Source organism: Myxocyprinus asiaticus, chromosome 14 (assembly GCF_019703515.2).
Source record: "Myxocyprinus asiaticus isolate MX2 ecotype Aquarium Trade chromosome 14, UBuf_Myxa_2, whole genome shotgun sequence".
NCBI classification, from domain to species: domain Eukaryota; kingdom Metazoa; phylum Chordata; class Actinopteri; order Cypriniformes; family Catostomidae; genus Myxocyprinus; species Myxocyprinus asiaticus.
In genome coordinates this window covers 36,502,661-36,529,265 of record NC_059357.1, presented here as the reverse complement: position 1 = coordinate 36,529,265, position 26,605 = coordinate 36,502,661, and the positions used below count along the sequence as shown (strand labels likewise).

The window sequence follows — 26,605 nt, the reverse complement described above, 5'->3', positions numbered from 1 at the left end:
GCACTTCAGTAACTGTCTGATTTGGTTCAGCTACGAAATCAGACATCAGAAGACTACAAAGGACAGTTCGAACTGCTGAGAGTATTATTGGTTGCCCCCTGCCCCCCCTTCAAGAACTTTACACTTCCAGAGTGAGGAAAAAGGCTGGAAAAATCACTCTGGACCCCACTCACCATGCCTAATACCTTTTTGAACTGTTGCCTTCTGGCCGACGCTTCAGAGCTCTGAGCACCAGAACCGTCAGGCACAGGAACAGTTTTTTTCCTCAGGCTATCCATCTCATGAACAGTTAAATTGCCCCATTGAGCAATAACTATGTGCAATACACAGTTTAGTCTTTTTTATATTTATCCAACACATCCAACCTCTTCTGCCATTTCATTCCTCTGAAAAAAAGAAAGGGGGGGGGGGGGGGGGGGGACAGATTTGTATTTACACTGTACATAACAGATTGTATTAGATTTGCACTACCCATGTGTATGTGTGTATGTATGTATGTGTGTGTCTGTACGTATGTGTATAATTATTTTTTATTTTTTATTATTATCTATGTCTTGCTTCTGTTTCTGTATTGTTTTTGTATTTTTGTACACTGGAAGCTCCTGTCACCAAGACAGGTTCCTTGTATGTGTAAGCAAATTTGTCAATAAAGCTCATTCTGATTCTGATCAAATACTATATTTGATCTATATAATAAACTGTTTCTTTCTTTCCATCTATCCATTGATTCGTTAAAATCGTTCATTTGAATCTTCTGAAATGATTCGATACAACCGAATCGCAAATTACAATAGACCTCATTAAACACAGAAATCGATTCAGCGGCAGCTGTTTAACTAAATAACTATTTTCCCAAAACGGACCATGCAATATGCAACGTGGGGAATTTTTGGAAAACTTTTTAAAGATGACACAAATGATTCGCTGAAACAATTCCCAAAACGAACCGTTTGAAGGAATCGATTCGCGATTCACTAAAATGAACAGAATGTTAACCCAAACCGGAAGCTAACGATACACTACGGCAAGCTAAAAGCCAGTTCTGTAGATAATTTTGTTATATCGTGCTTTTGCATCACAGTCCTAAATTGCACAACATGGATTTATTTTTTCTGTGACTGCAGTTTACGTCTTTTTTTAGCCAGAGGGTTTCATCTTTTTCCAAGCAAACAAAAAGGCACAAGTATTACAAGATGTCCAAATCATTTCAGTTGCAACTGAGCTCCATAATGGAGATAATGACTAAAACGGCAATGGAAGAAATATGCAAACTTGTAGACGGCGATTTTGCGTTTTTACGACAAGAGCTGTCACGGGTCATGAGTGAAAATACAGTTCTGAAAGACAAAATGCTCTGTCTCGAGAGCGAAGTCGAAAGCACGCGCATCACAAAGGAAGAAACACGTGCTGGCACCAAAATATATCGCTCTATTTGTGTTCAAACCGAATATGGTAAATATTATCTCTAGTTAATAGATGTGTTTGAATAGGTCGTTTTCATGTGCATTACTCTGTTTTAAATGGATCTGCATGTTTTACTCCTGACAGGAGTGCAGCCCTCCATCAAAGGGATATTTGGAAAGGAGTGGTGTTCCAGTTTGTGGGATCATCAGATGATTGAGCCAAGAGAAGATACGCTGGCAATCGATGACGACCTTTATCCTGTATCGCCTTATAAGGTTCCCTTGCTTGCCTTAAAGCAGTATTTCACCTAGAAATGAAAATTCTGTAATTGTTTATTCACCCTCGTGTCGTTCGTAAACCCACACGCAGTTTTCTTCCATGAAATCCAGAATTAGTTATTTTTGAAGAATCTCCACACAGCTCTTTTCCATACATGTCGGTCAAGGTCCCAAAAGGAAAAAACAGAACGCCTTAAATTAAGTTTGAATGACTCGTGCTATATTCCAAGTCTTGTGAAGACACGCAATAGTAGGGTTGTGCCGATACAATCATTAATATATCGTAATACTTGTTATCACAATATTACTTTAGATCCCAGTATCGATATTAGTATTAATCTATTTGTGTATTTCAATAAGGAAACTCTGAGAGCTGGGTCTATCTCACACGTTTAAACAGTTTAATTGAATTCCAATTATGATATTGTGGCATATGTGTCGTGATGAATAACGTATCATGATGTGGTTGACGATACTCAGCCTTGTACAAAAGTGTGAAAATATTCCATGCCACTGCAGCTCTCAAATCTCAGTCTCCATACTGCATTGCATTAGGTTACGGTACATGTGAGAGGCAATGACACAATTTTTAAATCTAAATGAAAATGTGGATGATATTTCAGAGCTTCGGAGGAGGCGACGATTATCAATGAACAATAATGTTCTTTCTATTCCTCACACAAAGCTATCTTGTGGCTTCAGAAGACTTGGAATACAGCACAAGATGGATTACCTCTATGGTGGTTTTAGGGTGTTTTTTCACTATGAACTGCACAAAAGAGCTGTCTGAAGATTCTTCTAAATTTCTCCTTTTGTGTTCCATGGAAAAATAACAGCATACAGGTTTGGAATGACATGAGGGCGAGTAAATAACGACAATTTTTTTGTGTGTTTGGGATAACTATGCCTTTAAAATCAAAACGTATTTCTAAAATCCCATGTTACGGTTAAATTAAAATGCTTTTGACATTATCTCTTTATTTTGTTTTTATTTGCCTGACTGATACAGCACAAAGACCAAGACTGTTCCAACCAACTTTTTATTAAAGAGGAGAATTTAGAAGTGGACACTTATACCAACTATATAGGTAATGTTTTGCAGTTAATCTTTAATTAGTGCTGCTATTTTTTGTTTTTTTCAGGTGTAAAATAATTATGTCTGTTCTTCTTTTAAAAGCTGCTTGTTGCTTTTTCATACTTCAACAGGCAAAATACCCCAAGCGTCAAGAGGACAGTTACACTCCTCTGCATTTGAGCCCTTCGCTGTTAATCGTCCAGAGGTGGCAGAATCCAATAAATTCAACAAACGTTTTGTGCTCGATGGATTTCCAGAGATATCTGAAATCCAAACCACATCCTCCGATTCCTCAGACAAACACTCCATAGAAATCACAGTTATTGACGAAACTGGTGAACAATTAATGGCACCAATTGATGATTCAATTGAATCTGATGGCTACTATATTCTCGATGAATTTTCAGACCCAGGACCATCTGAAGCCCAGAACGATGGAAGATCACAGGAGATATATGGGTATGATGCAACCCCTGCAGAAAGTTGTGTAAAAAGATTTAAGGTACAGAAACTGCCCGGGCGACCTAAATTGAGTTATTGTGATTCTGGAAAGGTGTTTCTTCATCAAAATTCTACCAAAAACCGAATCAGAAAATACAAGTGTCGGCCTTCAGTAAAGTTTCCAAAGGTGAAACCAAATGAAAAGTTTCGTTGTGAGGTCTGTGGGAAATGTTTCCATTCGAACACTAATCTCACGGTTCACTATGTGGTCCACACAGGGGAAAGGCCCCATAAATGCAGTTATTGTGGGAAAGGGTTCTCACAGAAAGGAAATTTACATACTCACGAACGCATCCACCGAGGAGAAAAACCATTTACTTGTCAAACCTGCGGAAAGGGCTTCACCCAGAAAGTCTGCCTACGCAATCATGAACGCATCCACAGTGGAGAAAGACCATATACTTGTGTAACCTGCGGAAGGGGTTTTAAACAGAAAATCACCTTAGATCAACACATGCTTGTCCATCAGAGAAGAGCTAAGATAAAAGCAAAGAGAACACTGAGTGATTTCATTTCTAGCTTTATATAGCACTTGTTATTTCTAAACTTAAAAGTCTTCAGTGGCTGTGTAAAATGAAATATTGAGAAGTTTCATTTTGCAATACGTAGGTTGAAGCAGCAGAGATACATTTCAGTAATGACTGTGTAATTAACTAATGTGTCTTCCATTAACTCAAAGGCACAGCATGGTGATGTTTTATGTCATCCATTAGGGTAAAGCAACCAATAACAGTATTTGATCTTCACAGATTTTACACTGTGTATTTTCAAATGAGGGAACGTGTATTGGAAAGAAATATTTTCTTTTTGTATGTCCAGTTATGTACAATTGCGCACGTTTCTGTTGATTGTTTCAGGTCAGCAGTCTGTTAGGTTGCACATACAAGCAAATACATTTAAAAATTACTATGGGTGTTTTCATCCATGCTGAAGTATAAATAAAAAAATGATTTGCATGATTTCACTCATTTTTTGTAATGTTTTATTCAAGAACATCATGCTTGCCCATTTGTTCAAATGAATATGCACATCTAGATGCTTCTTAATAAAGTTTGTTCAATTCAATATATAGATAAATATTTATGTGTAAAACTTTACCAGACATTACTTAAAGAAATATTCGGGGTTCAATATCAGCTCAATCGACAGCATTTGTGGCACAATGTTAATTACCACAAAAATTAATTTCTATTTGCCCTTCATTTTCTTTAACCTGTTGAAAATGTCACAATTTGTGTGTTAACATTTTAGTGTGATAGAATCGCTTGTTAACCTTTTCTGTGTAAAGTTATATCCAATTTTACATGACAACATAATGCCGTAGACTAAAACCCTAAAATGAATAATTTAACAACTTTAGTTTACACTGTAACCTGTAACTTTGTGGGGTTTTTTTTTTTCTTTTTTTTTTTAAGGAGAAAAAGAGTCAAAATTAATTTTTGTTGTAATCAACATTATGCCACAAATGCTGTTAATTAAGATCAACTTGTATTGAACCCTGAATATTCCTTTAAGGACAGAAAACAAACAAAGCATCTTCGGTAGCACTTTAAAATAAGGTAAGTTAACAACATCACTTAACATGAAATAACAATAAACAATATTTTAAGAGCATTTATTAATCTTGGTTAATGTTAATTTCAACAAATACTAAAACATTTTTAAAATCCAAAGTTGTATATGTTAACATTAGTTAATGCACTATGAACTTACAACTAACAATGAACAAATGTCTTTTTATGAACTAACATTTACAAAGATTAATAAATACTGTAAGTAAAAAATATATTAATTGTTAGTTCATGATACCTTATGCATTTACTAATGTTAAAAAATGTAACATTATTATAAAGTGATACTGAAACTTCTACCACAGTAATCCAGCATTAACCTTTTCAGCAATGTTTTTTAAGGACTTGTGTAATAGCATAAAACACACTGACGTTAACTTAGTTCCCTTTCAAGTTAGTCAGTTCAACGCTGCGTCAGTTTGCTGGGGATCTCTGCAGAGATTACCGATCTCTGAAACTTTTTAGAATCATGCCGATTTTAATTGACAGTTCATCTGACTATAATTTCAGGGTAAGCGATATCATCTCTTCGTACGGCCATCTCGGATTTTGTCTTCAGATTTGCACACCTTCACAGTGCGCGAATAGTTTGTCTGTTCTCTGCGGTGCTTCGGCGCTCATCTTTCATCAACGCTTCACTGTTGTAACTGCACATCAACAGCATATGGATTATTTCTCCTCCTGTGTGTCAGCTGACGGATGAGCCTGTTTCGTCGTTTCACTGCTTCACCAGCGAGCATTTTTGTCTATGGCCTGTTGTGCCTTAATGGAAGCATATCCTTTGAATTATGCATGCAGAGCCGGTATGATATTTTGTATTTCATATATTCTGGATAATTCATTGGTGCAAAATCACCACCCAAGCCATCAGTAGGTCGATGTGTAGCCTGGTGTCTGCGGGAAGTCAGCTCTGGCATAATTTGGCATAATCAGAGATGCGTGACAAAGATTAAGCTGTGAACACCAGGGCCTGTTGGATGACACCATAAGTGCCTTCACCGAATGGTTTCAGGCAGCTCAAAAGCAGTAGCAGGCATACAAACACCTCTTACCGAGGCGAGGGGTTATGCATTTACTAATGCTCGCACTCCTCCTTGGGTCACCACCCACACCAGCTCAGTGCGTCTGCTGCCTTCCCTTCTGCTTGTACCTAGCTCCTCGTACATTCACAAATGTGTCAATACGGCACTCGCTCTGTTGAGACTGAACGCCGTTGATGATTGGTTGCTTTAGCACAGTCAGAGGAACAAGCTTGCAAACACAGTGACCTGTTGCTTGCACATTTGGGACCAATTGGGAAGTCAACTGGTCAAAGAGCAAACTGATGCCCAGTCACCAGGTGTCATTTTTAGGAATGAAACGAGACTCGGTCACTCTGTTAGCGCGCTTGACCGAGGAGCGCACTCAAACCATTCTCCGGTGCTTGAACAACTTGTTCCCCTGGGTGGTTTGTCAGTTGGCAGATATCCTCTGACTGTAAAATTCTTAAGTGGTGCAAGGCGGACATGGCCTCCTTGCCCCGTCACTGTCCCAGTTTAGTATTTAGCGCTCAAGGGTCCCCTGTTCGAGCCACTAGATACAGTGAGCTTACACGTACTCTCATTGAAGACTGCCCTGCTTCTTGCTTTGGTAAGCAAAACGTGTCGGGGACATCCAAGCATTGGTGGTTGACAAATATTGTTTAAAGTTTGGACCGGGTTGGTTTGTCAAAAGCCATTCTCAAACCCAAGAATAGCTATGTGCCCAAGATTTTGATCACTCCCATCAGGGCTCAGTTTATTACCCTTCAAGCTTCCTCCCCTCCTCCATTTGTTTCGGACAAGGCAGAGAAGATGCACATGCCATGCCCTGTAAGGATGCTGCATGCATATGTCGATTGTATGAGTCAAATGACACTGACAAATCAGCTGTGTCGCAGGTCGTTCAAAGGGTTTGGCTGTTTCCAAACACAGACTTTCCCATTGGATCGTGGATGCCATTGCACTCGCATATGAATCGCAAGGCATGCAGTTCCCCATTGGCATTAAATCTCACTCCACTAGAGGCATGGCTTCTTCTTGGGTGTGGTCTAATGGTGTTTCCATAGAGGACACATGCCTAGCCTTGGGCTGGGCTTCCCCTAGCACTTTTGCTAGGTTTAATTTTCATTTATAATCTGGATGTCACCTTTCTCTCTTCCCAGGCGCTTACTGCAAAATGAGTAACCCCTGAATTTGACTTCTGTACTTACCAGTGTATTTCTACATGTCCAATTCACAAGCCACTATCAGCAGTTTACTTTATGTTAAGTTTCACTACCTATCCGGCTAGTGACTTCTTAATCACTGGCGGCTGTGCTCCACCCTGCATAGTCCTACGAGACAGTGATTTGACAGTTTGCGGTGTTGCGCTACCCGGACTGGCTAGTGCCATCACAACGTATATCCATTTTATCAGTTATTTTTTGCTCCTTCCTTCCAATTAAGATATGAAAAAGAGGCTCTGTCTGTGCTTTTATCTATCCTATTGGCTAGTAGGCATTGTTTATGCATGCAAATCAGTAGTACGGCGTGATGTTAACATATCCCCAAAGCATAAGTGAACTGACGCAGCGTCGAAGTGACCGACTTGAAAAGAAACGGTAAGATTATGACTCTAAACCTGGTTTCCTGAGGGAACGAGACGCTGCGTACGCTGGCGGTGCTACTGAATTCTCGCTGTAAGGGCTGAGTATCACTCTTTACCCTTCAGTTGAATATTCTGATCAGATAGTGCTGAGATTAGTTATCCATGCGGAGATCCCCAAAGCGTCAGCGAACTGATACAGCTTCTATCAGGGAACCAGGGTTACATTCGTGACCATATAGTTTTTAAGTCTCACAATACAGATGAAATTCAGTGAACATTCACTTCAGTATTTATTAGTCTAACTAAAACACTGGTGTGTATTAAAAGCCTGTTTGTACGCATAGCTTTTACCACATTCAGCACAACTATATGGCTTTTCCCCAGTGTGGCTTCGGAGATGTACATTTAGAGAACTCTTTTGAGCAAAACTCTTTCCACACTCCAAGCACGTGTATGGCCTCTCGCCAGAGTGAGTGCGCTGGTGTATTCTGAGATATGTTTTCTGAGCGAATCGTTTGCTACAAACTGTACAGGCATAGGGTTTCTCTCCAGAGTGTATTCGCATGTGTGCTTTCAAATAGGTTAATTTGTTGAAGGCTTTTGCACAGAATACACAATCAAACCTTTTTTCTTCTGAAATTGTCTGGTTATGGGTAGTGTTGAAATGTGACTCTATTGTACTGTCTCTATTTGTGGAAGCTCTTCCATCAAGAGTTTCTTTTTCAGCTTGTCTCTGTTGTATGTTTAGCTGCACTTGGTCATCTGAAGGTAGCGTGTATGTCATAAAATCATCAGAAGTCTGGGCAACACATCTGTCACTGCTGGCCGCTGCAGGTCCTGTAATTCAATAAATAACACATGCATATTAGAATATATTAAAGAGTTAATACCAGCTGTTCGATCACAACATTTAATCATGCAGGATATGAATTATAGACATCTATATTTACATTTTCACTTGTTAAAATGTTAATTCTTGATATCTGCAATGGAATAACTACTAGTAAAAATGCACATTTTTTTATTTCATTTGCACTACTAAAAACATTCATTCTTGATATAAAAAATGGAAATGTAATTTTTGATATCTGTAACTACATTTTCACTAGTAAAATATTACAACAATCTATCATGTACTCCTGTCCAAAACCCAATTACAAATATCTATAATTAATTTAGTACTAGTTGAAATTCCAAAAACACATTTCAGCTATATACGATTATTTTTTTACTAGTGCAAAAGTCCATTCTTGATACACAACAAAATCCCCAGTCTTAAATTAACACCCACACATATTTAACACCAGAAGTGTCTATATGTGTCAACACTGCAGTGTTAAATTTGTAACAGATTCAACACTCTATATTGTTAAAAGTTAACCATATTCAATCCTTAACATGGTTGTTTTCACACTACACTGGTGTTAGTGTTAAAGAACAGTGTAAAATAGTAACACGTTTGTTTGTTTTTAACACCAACACCAGTGTACTGTGAATACAACAATGTCGAGTGTTGAAATACTGAATAATAATAGCACTATTGGGTGTTAATACAACTCTCGAGTTGCTCCCTACCAAATTTCAGATAAAGTTCCATTGAAAACATTTTTATTTAGGTACACCACATTTAACAATAACACTCAACATTTCAAACAATTAACTTGCACATTACAGCTTTTCAGACTTACAGTTAATTGCACTCTGAAACAAAACTACAATAAGGCACAATGTTGGTTCAGTGTGAAAACTGTCTGTCATTAGGTCAAATCTACATCAAATACATCATCCACCTCCTCAATACAAAATGCATTCACATACTAATCTAAACACATTGTAATAAACTTACTAGTCAAAAGGAATGCTTGCTCATCCTTTGCAATAATATTGATTATATTATTCAAAACAGGCATTTTATTTTTAACAGTAGAGCGAACATACATTCCAAATTGGTATTCAGTTCCATAACTTTTTTACCCAGGATGTAGAGGAGACAGTGGACACATTCAAAGTTTCGGTTCAAACATCACTGCCCTTCAGACTGCAAGTTGAGACTTCGTTAACAGGACTAAACTGATCCTGTTATGAAAAGCCATGAAAAGCCAACTGATTTTGATATTTCTTTACCAGTTCTTTGGTTATGTTTTTTAAACTTCTTTACAGACATCTTGAGGAGGACCTCTTTTCATAATACACCTAGTATAATGAATCATCAGTTGATGCTTCAGATGGAAACACGGACCTAAAAAGTTGTGATGATCCTAAATTAAATGGTTTAAAAAAAAGTCATATCATGTGTTATAATTGGTGAAAATCCAATGTTCAAAGCAGTATCACATTCCAAAAACCGTTGTTGCTGTCAACTACATATAAAAAAAATCAAGGGAGTATTGCAATGGAGAAACCGTTCTTGAATTGAGGCCAAGGTCCTCGCTACCTTTATTGACTTTGACTCCACTAAGCCTGTTCTTTCTTTCACTATATCCATATTTAAAGCTCTGAATCCTTTCTAAAAGGGTGTCTAAAGAAATGTAGTTTGTAAACAAATACTGAAAAAGAAGCTTTAACTCATACTGTACAACCCCTTAAAGTAAATCATGCATAATATCAACGGCATAATTGTCTGAATGGAAAAACTGTAATGAACTGAGCGGACAAGTTCTCAACACGAAATACTGAAACTAAAGTGGGATCTTGTGCCAGAGCATTGCAATTCTCTAAATAGAGCTCCTTCAAGTCTGGGCCATCCTCAGTGAAGACTGACTGCAACCTCGATTTGTCAATCAAGCAAAATCAGCTCAACCATACCAAAAAGGCCATGTCTAGCTAAATTGTAAGCAGTAACCTGAATAATAGAACTCTTTGATGCAGCATCTGAAAAGGGTACATGGATTCCCGTTGTCTTCAAATTTTTTAGATTCTACAACAAGAGGCTGCAGGATTGGATCAAAACCAAATTTTTTAAAGTCCTCTGAATAGAAAAGGGCCACAAGGTGAATTTTAATTTAAGCAAATTTCTTAAAGTAAACTTTTTTGGATTCTAGCGGATTAGCAGTGTCAAAATTGTCAAAATATACCTGAATCTGAAAAGCATGTTCTTGGTGTGCAAACAATGTATGATTTCTGAAGTATGAACCATCATTAATGTCTTTTTAAAAGCCATCTTGATTAATCAAAGTTCAGAGTTGGTAAACATGGACTCAAGAATGGGCACATACATTTGTCATTGACAGGAATTTGGCTGTATATAACAGTAGTTTAATCTTTGTGGTTCAACAATTTTCCATTTTTGGTTGGTGTTTCTGCCTCAGTTTCAGTAATGGGGAGTAAGTAGAGATTTTCAAGCAGCTGAAAACAGTTTTTAACTTTGTCTGAGGTTTCTCCAGGTACCTCTAGGGCTGGATTAAGACTCCTTAGTGCCCCTGGGCATGAACACTAATTGCAGCCCAAGCACACACATATACAACACAAATTATACTCAATAACTCCTGACCTGACATTGACACATGGAGTAATGCAGGCTGCACACAACACCACAGAATATCAAGCAATTTTATAAACAATTTTCAGAAGATCGCACTGTGTGCAGCCCTTAACGCTACTGTAGTTACTGATAATGTAATAGTTAAAAATAATATCCTATAACAGGGTCAGATATAAAGGAAGTAAACAAAATACGAACAGGGACTGCTCACAAAACATTCTGACATTATTTACTCACCTTCATTTAAAACTCCATATGACTGATGTGATATATTCCATGTTTTTGTTTTTAATACATATGATATTTTTGTGTGAGGAACAGACCGTAATTGCAAATGTTGTCAGCCAATAACTGTGTCCTATGAGACACAACGTTCTCTTTCAAAAAGGTAACTTCGATGCTGCGTCAGTAGCTGTCGCAATGGAAGCTCCTCCCAGAGGCGGTGACCTTGAAACCCTATACCATCACGCCAACCCCAAGCCCGCATCATCACGGCTATATAAGGCAGAGCCCATTACCACACCATCAACATTTCCCTCTATCAGGGTCACGTAGACATCTCTCGTGCTCTAGAACCATAAACCAATGTTTTGCTGTTCTAATTTGCATCTGGTCAGAGAGTGGAACTCCTTCTCACTGTGTTCTCCAGCAAGAAAATCGTATCCTTATAACACTTCCGTGTTGGAGGTTTGTTTGCACTAGTGTTGTCAAAAGTACCGGTACTTCGGTATCAAGTTGGTACTAAAATAATAAGATGTAACGATACCAGTGTTTCTGCAGTACCGGTAGTACCAAGCACCGACTCTGTGCGGTACCAGCGCGCAGTATGACTGACAAACGACAGCTTTAAAATGCTCACAGGCTTAACACGTGCTCTGTTACTCCTTTTACAATGAAATGGACAATTAATCAAATTAAAATCATGACATGTCCTAGTGTGATTTATTAAACTGCTGAAGGCTGCAATCTTAGCGTGGATGAGCTGCGAACTTTAAATGAATGTATAAATCTGACCACTCATCCTCTGGAAACTCCACAGACATTGAGAATAATTCATGTTGTTTGAGATAACAAAGCAGAGCACTAATTCACCGTGAACCACTCAGCACATGTAAACTATATACTTAATTATTTATATATATATATAATTTAATTATATATCTATAATTAAATCACAGCATGTGCTTTAATCTCAACTCAACTTTATTTATATTGCATTTAAAACAACAGAGTTGACCAAAGTGCTTCACAGTAATAAAATTTAAACATTTCAATATTACCACATACACAAACACCAGTAGTCTAAAATATAAACACTCCAAAACTGTTTCCTACATTTCATTTGTCAGACTCAAAAGACAGTGTAAACAGATGAGATTTCAGACGTGACTTGAAAGTCTTCAATGATCACACTGGGCCATGTTGTTATCTGTTTATCTGGAAAAGTGAAGCTTCCGGCAAAAAACACACGTCATAATAAAAGCACGATTCAAAATAAAAGCTAGATGCTTGAAATTGAAGAAATTTAAAAATTGTATTAAAATATATTACAACTATATAGTAAAATGTAATAATGATAATAATGACAATACATAATCGATTTATCACAAGCAAGACAGCTGTTGAATAAAAGTTAGGCAAAAAAAAAAAAAAAAAATGCAATAACATGACATGTTAAAAAGTTCTATTTTCACTTATTAAAAGTTTTAAGAATTAATTGATTAGATTGAACCATTTTGATGATTAAATTAAATTAAACTTTAAAACATATAAAACATATAAATAATGATTAAATGATTAAAAATAACGAAACTTATGTGTTCAATTGCACATTATCATATTAGCATATTTTTGCTGTGGTTTCGAAACTGGTCTCGAGAATTATGAAATTTCACTGATATCGGTATTGACTACTGAAACTAGTTTGCACTGTGTTGTTCTGATTGTCAGCTACTGACGCAGCGTCGAAGTTACCTTCTTGAATGGGTAGTCATTGATTGGCTGGTAATTTCCCTCTGGACAATAATTTAAACCGGATTAATGATACTGAAAAACGTTATAACAATTGGAATAAAAACGGACCTAAGGCAATTACAAAAATGAACGTGGTGCCCCTGGGCACATGCCCAATTTCCCATATGGTTAATCCGGCCCTGGGTACCTCTGACAAAAGATACTTAAGAACTGCATCTCTTGCTTGAGTGTCACTTACAAGTTGCACCATTGAACTAACTAAATATTGAACAGTACTTTCGGAAACTCCAGATGTTTTTATCTGAGAATTACATATATCTAGTAGCTGCCTATTTTCAACAGGAGCCAGGAAAAGTGATGGGAGGATCCTAATTTTGCAGTGAGACAGAAACAGGAACAATGTCACCACTAATTAAATTATCAACATCACCTGAGGCTGCACAGTCTCCACGCACTCTTAAATGTTTCTTGAATCCGTAAGATATATAAAACACTGATGAACACCCAGGTTCACCACATTTCAAAGGCATTGAATGCCCTAGGTACAAATGATGATTAAACTTTAGATGTTAAAATACATGTAAAGCACACAACTTCTGTGGTGCACCTTGCAAATGTAAAATGACAACATTTTTCAGCAAGACGCCAAAAAATATTCAAACCTCAGTGTTACGAATTCTCACTCTGATTTCCTTGACCCTTGGACTCTCCTTGGCAGTGCCCACATCTATTCCATACACGGTTGTTTGAATGAAAGTGTAGAAGTTGCATAAGGCAACATCGTAGGATACAGCAAACACAAAGTGCGTTTTAAAGAGTTCATCAAAGGCTGCAACAGCTGTCTGCGTCATGCAGGGGATGGCCTTCTGGTCCAGGATAATGTAAAACTTCTGGATTCTACTCCTCTTTTCCCCAACACAGAGAAGGAAAGGCTGTGTTGATCCAACTTGGTCAAGGAACGTCCCAATATTTGTTCCCACCTTAAAGTGTAAGACAAGAGTAATGTGTTCAGAATAACTCAATAGACCAATATTACCCTTTAAATGGCCCATTCTGTGACACACCGAAGAGAAATGTGAACCAAACTAAGACCACTTTGAGAGGTGGACTGTATGATTCTTTTTTGGCTCACAGAACACAGTCCTTAAGACTAGCGCACAGTACAAACATTAAGCTCAAAGTCGCAGATCGCATAACCAATGGTCGTGTGACACTCATGCGACACACCCCGACTAGTCGTGGATGCTACGACAGATTTCAAACCAGCTTGATATCTAGACTAGGGGTGTCCCCATACCATTTTTTAAAGAACAAGTACAAGTACCGATACATACTTTTTGGTACTCGCCGATACCGTGTCCGATACCTGTTTTTTTGTTTTATTTTTTTCTGAATTCCAAATAACAATTCATTTCATTTTATCATCAAAATGGTGTTTAAATAAATGAATTCATAAAAACCTAATTTTCAACATGATATTTTATTATTTTTATAAAATGAAGTGCTTTTATACAGAACCTCACAGCACAATCCAAAATACAACATTGGAGTTGTTTTTGTCAAATAAAGTGCTGCATAACAGAGCATCACAGATGTGAGATATTGCTTAAATATAATACAGTTACTATTGATTTATTATTATAATTATTATCTGTAGTATTACAGTGAATATTACATAACTATACAGTAGTGATCTATTTCTGTCGTATTTTTTCCCCTTAATTAAATTGAGCTTTTATTTTGACAGAGCTTCTATTTGTTTTTTTTTTTGGGTGAAGTGTTTCTGTGTGTTGTTATGACCAATGAGCTCTGACGTTATGACGGCAGCTTCCCATACTGGAAAAGCCAGTCGCTACATGACTCAAAGTGAATATTAAACCACAAAAAGCTGCTATATTATTAAATAAATATGTAGTATGTATGTGCCTCGTGCTAAAAAGTGAATTAGTGCAACATCGGTATCGGGCCATCCCTAATATAGACGTCTTGTCATCAGGTGTGCACACCTTCCCGATGAGCAAGAGAGCAACCGTAAGTCAAACTGTGAGAAGAGGGGGGCAGCAGTGGGAAGTTAGAGCTAAATAAAATGAAAATGGAGAAGGCGAATTATTTTACTATTGCTATGATATACCTGGAAAAATGTTGACCTAAGAATTGGAAGCACTAGTCGAGCTCTGGCAGAATATCAGAATTTGTTGTGGCTAAACTCAAATATTCAAAAAGACTAAATGTCATTAAAACAGCTGGACAATGATTAAATGTTTACTTTTTAATGAATGTTTCTCATTTGTCAGATATTTTTTTCGATAGGAAAAAATGAACATTGTTCGGTGTTTAAAAAAAAAAAAAAAAAAAAAAACAAGCAGACAAGTCTACACAAGCTTTTTATTTTTCTGTTATTGCCTTTTCTTCTGTTTCATATCAACATATTATCTCAACATAGTTGGTTGGCATCATAGTAATGTAGACTCAAAAAGAGAAAAACAAACGTCTTTTTGTGTTTAAATTAAAATGTCTTCTTTTTCGCTTAAATATATATGAACGTTAAAAAGAAAACTGTAGGCTAATACTGTAAAATAAAAAAAAATAAAAAAGCTATTTTAAATAACCACGCATGAATAGTATGTCGTTTACTGACAAGGGTTTCAGCGTCAACCTTCTCTGCTCCAAAATCCAGCCACAAAGGCTGAATGGTCTTTCTGACAGAGCGCTTGTGTTTGGTCTTGCTAGGTTGCTCTAAAGCACATGGAGTTACATATGTTTTTTCTACGTCTTACTCTCCATTTGTTTTATAAAAAATAAAAAATAAAAATGTAAAGAAAAGACTATCATCAGACCGTCTGCCCCCACGCACAATTTATGGCAGTATCGACCGCTTTTGCCTTCAACTCGTAAATGTAGTCCCACACCGCAAAAAATCGAATCGGAATCCCACAGGAATGCAGACCTCAACTACGTACTCTTGCAATCACTTCTAGACTAGACTAACTGTTGCCAGTTGGACTATCAAGCAATGCTTAAATAAGTTTAGAAGATTTCTAGGACGTACCTTCATGAACTTGACCACACGGTCAGTAGCTTCAGAGGCACTGATTTTCCCAGTCTTCCTTCCTTTGACAGTTGGAGGCAAGAGATGAACCAGCAGGAGGATAGCTGCCACGTCACTGTCCCATCCTAGAGGAATAGAATTTTAACACCCCAAACCCATAAGTACAGTTAAACCTCAAACACACACATACACCCATGTACACTTACCATAATCAGAGTCCTGCTGAGCAGACAGAAGGTCATCCACATGTGTACCAGGGCGTAGGTTTTTGCAGTCAGTAATTATCCTAGGCTTGTAGAATGTTGGCCATTTTGCAGTAAACCTGCCTGAGATGTCCTCTCCAAAGAGTATTGTGAAGTCTTGATCAATCTACCACACAGAGAAATCATGTTAATCACAATTAAACAACTAGGGATGGGAATCGTAAGGAATTTAACTTTCCTGTTGCGGTTCTGATTCCTAATGATTACAGTTCCTTAACGTTTTAATACTTTTGTGGAAGAATGATCTGTAAATAAGAAATACAATTCTTATTGGATTTACTGCCCTCAGCAGCATGTTGCCAAATTATGAGATCATTTCAGATTTCTAAGGAGATATATAGTATTTTCCTAAACAATTTGGACAAAAAAACTAATTTGCCATTATTTTGAAAATATTGCCATTTAGACCGCCATGCAGTGATTCCTTTTGTCCAAAAATTAAGTCATGGGAAAACATGCTCTACTGCCAACAGAAATACTGTTCAAGAAACGTTCACAACTAAAAATCACTTCAAATCACATTCAAATTGTATCTGTTCACTGTGTACCTATTTATGTCCACTTTGTGATTGGGTCTCTGTCAACTTTTCAGCATTATTTTTTTGGAACCCAATAACAAGTTATTATTAAGTTAATAAATTATCATTATCATCATCATTGCTATTATAATATAATGGTATAATTTTTCTTCAATCATTTCTTAACTTGGTTAAGAACATTGTAACATTGCTATGTGGGCCGGTTAAACCCTTAAAGGTATATTCTGGGTTCAATACAAGTTAAGCTCAATCAACAGCATTAGTGGCATAATATCCAGGGTTGGGGAGTAACGGAATACATGTAACGGGATTACATATTAAAAAAAATACAAAATATAAGTAACTGTATTCCACTACAGTTACAATTTAAATCATTGGTATTTAGAATACAGTTACATTCAAAAAGTATTTTGATTACTGAAGAGATTACTTTGCATTTTATTGTCATTTATTTCATTTAATATTTAGTCCTTTCAGATGGAAAACATTTATACATATAAATGATGCGATCCAAAGTGCATTTGAACAGCGGTGAAACACTTTCTTATGATGTGTTACATTCATACGAGCAGACAGAGAAGTAAGTTTGAAGTAAGTTTGAAGCACAAGAAATAGAAATAAATCTTGTGTAAATTGTCAGCTTTACGCTAAGCTAAAATGCTATTTCAAGCCATTTTACATGCACATGTTACCAGGCACGATCATATTTTTTTATCAAGAAAATTCACATTGGATCATAATTTCTTTTTTTCTAGTAAGACCTAGTAAAATCATATTCTTGATAATAATTTTTGTATTGTTTTCCTGTAAAAATATCTAAAAATCTTTAAAACAAGATCAGTTTGATTGATCTTGTTTTAGAAACAACACTGCATAAGATATTTAGGTTTTTCAGAGAATGTATTTTTAACGTGTATTTTGTCTTACCGTACTGGCAGAGTTTTTATAGTCAAAACAAGTGATAAAATCTACCAGTGCTGAAGAAGTAATCCAAAGTATTTAGAATACGTTACTGACCTTGAGTAATCTAAAGAAATACGTTACAAATTACATTTTACAGCATATATTCTGTAATCTGTAGTGGAATACATTTCAAAAGTAACCCTCCCAACCCTGAAAAGAATGCAAAATATACCACAAAAAAAGAATTTAGACTCTGTTGTTTTCTTTAAAAAAAAAAGCACAAATTTAGGTTACAAAATGGGGGCCAATTTTTGGACAGAATGTGAAATGTGAAGTTATAATTTTATAAAAGCACTTACATTCATTCTCCTGTTAAAACTTGTGTATTACTTGAGCTGTAAAGTTGTTTAAATCGTAATATTTACAGTAATTTTAGGGTTTGTTGACATTACATCGTCATGACAATGAAGTTGTAAAATTGGCTATAACTTCACACAGAAAGGTTTGTAAGTGATTTTATCACACTAAATTCATGTTAACACACATATTGTTTATGTCTTGTGGCTATATTTTTGAAACAGTGTCTATTTTCATATTTATGGATTGGCCCCATTTACTTACATTCTAAGTACCTCACTGTAACCCAGATTTTTAAAGAAAAGGAGGGACAAGTCAAAATAAATGTCTGTGGTAATCGATATTATGCAACATATGCTTTTGATTGTGCTTAACTTGTAATGAACCCGGAATATTCCTTTAAACCTTTATTTTGGTGGAAAACTAAAGGAAGTCCTTTTGTAGGAGAGTTCACAATGGCCTTTTAAAGCAGTAAAATGCTCTCATCCACTGCTATGGGGTTACTTTAGATTTGGATAGTAACTTTTAGCAACCAATCATATTTGGAATTACATAAACGCACAATAAGTGAATCTAGAGTGCTGTATATATAACGTGTTCATCACACATTAGCAAACCGAACTTGAGTACGTTTGTTAACTCTGAGCACAAGAGGAAATTTGTGTATATCAAGTGCTCTGAAAACACTGTATCATGCGTCCTTTCAGTATGTGTGTAATACACTATAGAGAACAGAGCTGCGCGCATACAGTAAGCGCAGCGAGCAGCACGGGCAAACTATTTATTTATTAAAATAAATCGCAGTGCATGCAGTTTGACAATCGCACTAGGTCATATCGCGATTTAAATTTGATTACGATTAATCGTTCACCCCTATCTGAAGTACAACATTACATAACAGTTGTGTTATGTAGCCTAATGTTGTACTTCAGGCTTGTGAGACTTCAACAGTTCCTTTCGAGTTGAACATTCATAACTTGCACATCAGTATAAGAATAATCAAGTAACTGCTCAGACTTGTTATAGATCATTTTTGATTTCCTAAAAAGTTAATGCATTCGGAAACAGCACTGTTGACACTTTATGTTTTCTTCTTCTTCTTTCAGCTGCTCCCGTTAGGGGTCGCCACAGCAGACCATCCGTGATCTGCATAATTGACATGGCACAGGTTTTACACCGGATACCCTTCCTGATGCAACCCCCAGTGGCTGGGGGACTCTCACTCACACCTACGGGGAATTTAGAGTCTCCAGTTCATTTAACCTGCATGTTTTTGGACTTGTGGGGTAAACCGGAGCACCCAGAGGAAACCCATGCAAACACAGGGAGAACATGCAAACTCCACACAGAAAGGCCCAGTTGAGCTGGGACTCGAACCCGGGACCTTCTTGCTGTGACGGTGCTAAACACTGAGCCCCCGTTCCACCCATTGTGACATATTATGCTTTGATGCACTAAAAGACCCGGATCATTACAGTCATTTGTCAGACTATACAGACAATATCGGACTCTTACCAAGCCTGGCGTATCCAAGAACCGAGGAAAGTAATCCAGGATGAGTGAAGACTTGTCTGGATCATGTATCATATTTCGTCTGTACTTAAAAGTTGCCTTCATTCTCTCTTTAACAATTGTTTGGTCTTTCGATTGCTTCATTACGAGTATAGCTTCTCTGCATTCGTCATCTGATAGCTGCACAGCTGTTGAAGATGTCACTCGCAGAGTCTTGGGACCATCTTGGTAAACCAACTTTGATTGCTGATCTTGGTAAATTGTCTTTGATTTCCCATATTGGTAAACCGACTTTGATTTCCTCTTCAAGTTATTTCCTGAGTTGCGCTGAACTGTTTTCAATCTGTAGGCAAGGTAGCCCCTGCCACTGAGTGGATCATAGTACTGTTCCTGTCAAACAAAAGTTTTAAATACTTCAATAAGTCATCTCAGTAAAATGCATGCCAAATACATTTGGTGTTAATGCTGTATTAAAAGAGAGACCATGTACAGTGTGTCAATTTACTTTATACTCACGTAACCCGTTGGTGAGCACTTATCCTTCAAACTGGGGAAAAGAGTCACAATCCCAAGAGCATAGGTTATGCGCATATTGACTGATGGGAGCCTCCTTTATCACGGCAAGACAAAGACATTTTATTTAGTCACAATTTGATTTTAGCTGTAGCATTTCATATGGCTATTTGGTATTTTTATATTTATATTTAAAAATAATTGACATTCATGGAAAAAAAGTTTAAAGGGATAGTTCACCCAAAAATGAAAATTCTCTCATCATTCACTCATCCTCATGCCATCCCAGATGTGTATGACTTTCTTTCTTCTGCTGAACACAAACAAAGACTTTTAGAAGAATATTTCAGCTCTGTTGGTCCATACAATGCAAGTGAATGGTGACCAGAACTTTGAAGGTTCAAAACACACATAAAGGCAGCATAAAAGTAATCCATATGACTCCAGTGGTTGAAATCCATGTCTTCAGAAGTGATAAGATATGTATGGGTGAGAAACAGATAAATATTTAAGTCCTTTTTTTTTCAACTATAAATTCTCCTCCCTGCCCAGTAGATATGCATGAAAAATGTGAATAGCCAAAAAAATAAAAGAAGAAGAATGTGAAAGTGAAAGTGGAGATTGACAGTAAAAAGGACTTAAATATTGATCTGTTTCTCACCCACACTTATCATATCACTTCTGAAGATATGGATTTAACCACTGGAGTCTTATGGATTACTTTTATGTGGCCTTAAAGTGCTTTTTGGAGCTTTAAAATTCTGGTCACCATTCACTTACATTGTTTGGACCTACAGAGCTGAAATATTCTTCTAAAACTCTTCGTTTGTGTTCAGCAGAAGATAGAAAGTCATATACATTTGGGATGGCATGAGGATGAGTGAATGATGAGAGAATTTTCATTTTTGGGTGAACTATCCCTTTAACATTACAATAGACTAGGGTAAAATATTAAGACAGAGTGGACATTTTTACAACTGGTGGGAGTTTTCTTATATGAACTAGACTATATGTAGACTACTTTATTGGTCACTTACCCATGACTCTCTACCATGTCCGCCACGAGGATGTTGACCAGTTTCCTTCGGGTTTGGTCAGACAAACTGTTGGTTTGGTTGTACTCTTTCAATATATCTGAGCCTCCTGGTTTTGAGCGCAGAGCTGCATGAACCAACTATATTATAAACAATGCAAAGAAACCTGCTTTTAGTATCCTGAAAATTGTTGATATCCTATGCACAAAAAAATAACTTACATCTCTTGACACATTACAGTCAGGAGCTTCTTCTAACAGCTGTCTTCTGCGTGCCTTTGTAGACTGTGGAATTACTGTGGAGCCTGAACTTTCTGATTCCACTGATGAAACTGACGAGTCTCTTTCAGCTTAGAGAACATTATATTGAAATCAAAATATGTTGTGCACTCTACACGACAGTATGATCATTAAATGTTCAAAATAATAAAAATGCAGTAGACTGCATATTTTATAAGATGCTATCATGAAGTGCTGTGCAGTTATAAGTATGAAGAGAGTAAACAACCTTGATAATATATTTTGCTTTAAAAATGACAGAAGGTCGTTTGAGTTTCTTACCAGACTTATCACCACTGCAAAGTTTGAAAGACACATTAGATGATCTCACTAACTCATCAAAAATATCAGAATCAACATCAACTTCTGCAGAGTCTTTCAGGACCACATTAGTTCCATTTGGCAAGCTGAACTTGGTAGAAGCTAAGAGGTAGAAACAAATACATTTAAATTAAGTTCAAATGTATTAAAGTGTATCAAACTATGAGTGTTTACATTTAGCTCATAAAAGATTCTGAGAACAGAGCAATAGAAAAGGTGCAAAGGTGCAAAAGTGTGAATTTAATCATCTGACATTATCTTAAAGATATTAACTTACCTTCTTTAATGAATTGGTAATAGTCATAGCAGTCGTTTTTAATTGGGATTCGGACCCATTTCAGGTTTCCCTCATACTCCACTTGAACCAGCATTTCTTTGGAATGAAGCACATACCTCTTATTGTTAGCCTTGGACAACCAAGTGCATCTAGATAGCTTGTGAACATTTCACCTAGCAAGCACATACATGACATTCCCGACTTGAAGAAACCATGGGTCTAGCGTACACGTTTTATACCACGCTATTTTTGCCATATTAGATATCTAGCTCAAACTTTAAATTTAGACTTAAAATAAGAATATTAGGGCTGGATAAAAATACTGATTTTCCAGTTAATCACAATCTTGATTTGAACGATCTTGATACTGATTCTTAAAATCCCAAGATCAATCTTTTAAAGCCCCCATGAAATCAAAATGAATGTTTTGCTGCTTTTAGTCTATACTGATTATCTTTAAGGTAATTTATATGCTAGTGTACTTTAAACTTTGAGAATTTATTTTTCATTTTTCCAGAAGATAAAAGCATTTAAAATATGCAGTCTCTCTCTTCCAGCTAAACAAACGCAGGCAAAATCATTACGTCACATAGAGGCTGAGAACCTTTGTCCAATCAAATGCTTTCTAGAACGAAAAAGCACCCTCCCTCTACATCTGCTCAACGCACATGGCTGTGTTCTCACCTGTGCTGATGATGCCTTCGTAGGGCACTTCGAAGGGATCACAATCAATGTTGTAGCATCATTCCAAACAGAATTTCCAATAAGAATCACTTAAAAAGTGACCTATATCACTAGGGATGTCCCGAAACAGCGCTCACATTTGAAGTGTGCAACACATTCAAACTATATATTAATCTAATTAAATTGCAGCCTTTGCAGTTTAATAATCACACATTATGGCATTTTTGTTAAAAACGCGCTTCTATGAGTCATGGCCAAATGCTGACCTTACCGTGCAAACTGATAGAAGAAAACCCCAGCAAACCACCTGAGCAAATACCATTTTTAGAGAGCAATTCTCGCAGCACACTGCAGTGTAATCAGCTTATCTGCAAAACAGAGCAATTTTACAAGTAAAAAGACCTATCAGCTTACATCATGAGAGCCAATTGGCTTAACATTTCACATGTGAGCGTGCCGACTGATTAAAAGATAACAAGTTCAAAGAACCTTTCAACTTGCGCCAAGTAGAGTTTCATGCCTGAACTTAGGCCATTTGTGTTTGATATTGTCTTCTTTAATATCCTTTCAGTTCTTTACGGTCAGCTGTTGATCAAAACAACAAAAAAAAGGAAACATTTTGTTTTTGCAGTCAATTACAACAGCGATGGTCAAAAAACGTTTATAAAACAGGCACTGTTTGCAGCCATCGCTCGACACAAGTGCCGTATACTGGTAATACATCGACATGTGATCATTTACGCCAAAATCACTGGGGAAAGATAGCACGTGGTGTGCACAGAGCCGCAGATGAGCTGAAACTGCACACACTCCCTTTCGTTTTAAAGCAAGCACTCAGTGCTAATTCGGACAGGCATAAAACAATAACTAAAGCGATTGGGATGTTCATTGCCAACGATATGTTTCCTTACTTAGCTGACGAAGATGTGTGATTTCCGCGTACGATTAAAACACTCGAGCCACGTCACAACATCCCTCCTATCCATTTTAATAGCAAAGTTCCTTCTATAGTGATGTACAGCTTCCAAATATTGAATATATGTGCAGTAGAGTTGCATGTAGCATAATAGTGCAGGTATTAAGTTATAATATTGATTTATTAATTAGAGAAAAGGTTTTTTTAGTTAAAGTCCCAGCAAAAATTAACCATGGTTTTACTCTAGTAATACTGTAGTAACCATGACTGCTGTCACCATGGTTTTCTTTGCAGAAAAAATGGATTTGATACAATTAACCATGGTTTTACAACAGTAATACTGTAGTTTCCATATAGTAACTATGATTATACTATATATTGTAAACATGACAGTAACCATGTTGATTTTGTGGTTACTAAGATTTTACTACAAATACCATAACTATGGTTACTGTAAAACAATTATTTTTATTCAGGGCAAACCTGTTGAAGTGTTTGTTACCAAATAGAGTATTCTTATTTTGGATTTGGCAGTAATATATTTTTTTTTCTGTACATTGCAAATAACGAACTGCACCGACACGTGACACTAAAACCGTGATTTTTGAACTGTAACACCCCAAATATATTAAATTATATATATATATATATACACACATATCAGAATCAGGATGAGCTTTATTGCCAAGTATGCTTACACATACAAAGAATTTGTCTTGGTGACAGGAGCTTCCAGTGTACAACAATACAAAAACAGCAGCAAGACACAGATAATAATAAAAAATAAAATATTATATAATATATATATATATATATATATATATATATATATATATATATACACTATATTGCCAAAAGTATTCGCTCACCCATCCAAATAATTGAATTCAGGTGTTCCAATCACTTCCATGGCCACAGGTATATAAAATGAAGCACCTAGGCATGCAGACTGCTTCTACAAACATTTGTGAAAGAATGGGCCACTCTCAGGAGCTCAGTGAATTTCAGCGTGGTACTGTGATAGGATGCCACCTGTGCAACAAGTCCAGTCGTGAAATTTCCTCGCTACTAAATATTCCACAGTCAACTGTCAGTGGTATTATAACAAATTGGAAGCGATTGGGAATGACAGCAACTCAGCCACGAAGTGGTAGGCCACGTAAAATGACAGAGCGGGGTCAGCGGATGCTGAGGCGCATAGTGCGCAGAGGTCGCCAACTTTCTGCCGAGTCAATCGCTACAGACCTCCAAAGTTCATGTGGCCTTCAGATTAGCTCAAGAACAGTGCGTAGAGAGCTTCATGGAATGGGTTTCCATGGCCAAGCAGCTGCATCCAAGCCATACATCACCAAGTGCAATGCAAAGCGTCGGATGCAGTGGTGTAAAGCACGCCGCCACTGGACTCTAGAGCAGTGGAGACGCATTCTCTGGAGTGACGAATCACGCTTCTCCATCTGGCAATCTGATGGACGAGTCTGGGTTTGGCGGTTGCCAGGAGAACGGTACTTGTCTGACTGCATTGTGTCAACTGTGAAGTTTGGTGGAGGGGGATTATGGTGTGGGGTTGTTTTTCAGGAGCTGGGCTTGGCCCCTTAGTTCCAGTGAAAGGAACTCTGAATGCTTCAGCATACCAAGAGATTTTGGACAATTCCATGCTCCCAACTTTGTGGGAACAGTTTGGGGATGGCCCCTTCCTGTTCCAACATGACTGCTCACCAGTGCACAAAGCAAGGTCCATAAAGACATGGATGAGCGAGTTTGGTGTGGAAGAACTTGACTGGCCTGCAGAGAGTCCTGACCTCAACCCGATAGAGCACCTTTGGGATGAATTAGAGTGAAGACTGCGAGCCAGGCCTTCTCGTCCAACATCAGTGTCTGACCTCACAAATGCGCTTCTGGAAGAATGGTCAAAAATTCCCATAAACACACTCCTAAACCTTGTGGAAAGCCTTCCCAGTAGAGTTGAAGCTGTTATAGCTGCAAAGGGTGGGCCGACGTCATATTTAACCCTATGGATTAAGAATGGGATGTCACTTAAATTCATATGCGTCTAAAGGCAGATGAGCGAATACTTTTGGCAATATAGTGTATATATATATATATATATATATATATATATATATATATATATTATATATACACACGCACACGTACACGCACACACACACACACACACACACACACACACACACACACACACACACACACACACTGGTGGCCAAAAGTTTGTAATAATGTACAAATTTTGCTGTTTCGGAAGGAAATTGGTACTTTAATTCACCAAAGTGGCATTCAGCTGATCACAAAGTATAGTCAGGACATTACTGATGTAAAAAACAGCACCATCACTATTTGAAAAACGTCATTTTTGATAAAATCTAGACAGGCCCCATTTCCAGCAGCCATCACTCCAACACCTTATCCTAGAGTAATCATGCTAAATTGCTAATTTGGTACTAGAAAATCACTTGCCATTATATCAAACACTGCTGAAAGCTGATTGGTTTGTTAAATGAAGCTAAACATTGTCTTTGTGTTTGTTTTTGAGTTGCCACAGTATGCAATAGACTGGCATGTCTTAAGATCAATATTAGGTCAAAAATGGCAATAAAGAAACAGCTTTCTCTAGAAACTCATCAGACAATCATTGTATTGAGAAATGAAGGCTATACAATGCTTGAAATTGCCAAAAAACTGAAGATTTCATACAAAGGTGTACACTACAGTCTTCAAAGACAAAGGATAACTGTCTCTAACAAGGACAGAAAGAGATGTGGAAGACCAGATGTACAACTAAACAAGAGGATAAGTACATCAGAGTCTCTAGTTTGAGAAATAGACGCCTCGCATGTCCTCAGCTGACAGCTTCATTGAATTCTACCCGCTCAACACCAGTTTCATGTACAACAGTAAAGAGAAGACTCAGGGGTGCAGGTCTTATGGGAAGAATTGCAAAGAAAAAGCCACTTTTGAAACAGAAAAACAAAAGAAAAGGTTAGAGTGGGCAAAGAAACACAGACATTGAACGTCAGATAATTGGAAAAGAGTGTTACTGTATGGATCTCAAC

General features: G+C 37.1%; 2 protein-coding genes across 2 annotated transcripts in view; one reads left to right on the top strand and one right to left on the bottom strand.

Moving 5' to 3' along the window:
- The first annotated feature begins 995 nt into the window (after positions 1 to 995).
- Positions 996 to 8,264, top strand: LOC127451721 (zinc finger protein 235). Its single transcript, XM_051716621.1, has 4 exons — positions 996 to 1,452; positions 1,549 to 1,679; positions 2,692 to 2,770; positions 2,889 to 8,264. Exons 1-4 carry the CDS (start codon positions 1,194 to 1,196, stop codon positions 3,785 to 3,787), a joined length of 1,368 nt encoding a protein of 455 aa, XP_051572581.1. The 5' UTR covers positions 996 to 1,193; the 3' UTR covers positions 3,788 to 8,264.
- A 335-nt stretch (positions 8,265 to 8,599) lies between these two features.
- Positions 8,600 to 26,605, bottom strand: part of LOC127451714 (uncharacterized) — a 30,185-nt gene continuing 12,179 nt past the window's right edge. The window contains exons 4-12 of the mRNA XM_051716611.1: positions 21,938 to 22,033; positions 21,622 to 21,762; positions 21,283 to 21,410; positions 21,065 to 21,201; positions 20,031 to 20,124; positions 19,518 to 19,904; positions 16,147 to 16,309; positions 15,941 to 16,065; positions 8,600 to 13,871 (exon numbers count right to left, since the gene is read on the bottom strand). Coding sequence (XP_051572571.1) covers positions 13,548 to 13,871; positions 15,941 to 16,065; positions 16,147 to 16,309; positions 19,518 to 19,904; positions 20,031 to 20,124; positions 21,065 to 21,201; positions 21,283 to 21,410; positions 21,622 to 21,762; positions 21,938 to 22,033 — 1,595 coding nt within the window. The 3' untranslated portion in view covers positions 8,600 to 13,547. The remainder of the gene's footprint in view (positions 13,872 to 15,940; positions 16,066 to 16,146; positions 16,310 to 19,517; positions 19,905 to 20,030; positions 20,125 to 21,064; positions 21,202 to 21,282; positions 21,411 to 21,621; positions 21,763 to 21,937; positions 22,034 to 26,605) is intronic.

Bases quoted from the DNA above. Each gene is read 5' to 3' on its own strand.
- LOC127451721 (XM_051716621.1), top strand. From the start codon at position 1,194: ATGTCCAAATCATTTCAGTTGCAACTGAGCTCCATAATGGAGATAATG. The intron at 1,680-2,691 runs GTTCCCTTGCTT...TGACTGATACAG, and splicing joins ATCCTGTATCGCCTTATAAG to CACAAAGACCAAGACTGTTC. The intron at 2,771-2,888 runs GTAATGTTTTGC...ATACTTCAACAG, and splicing joins CACTTATACCAACTATATAG to GCAAAATACCCCAAGCGTCA.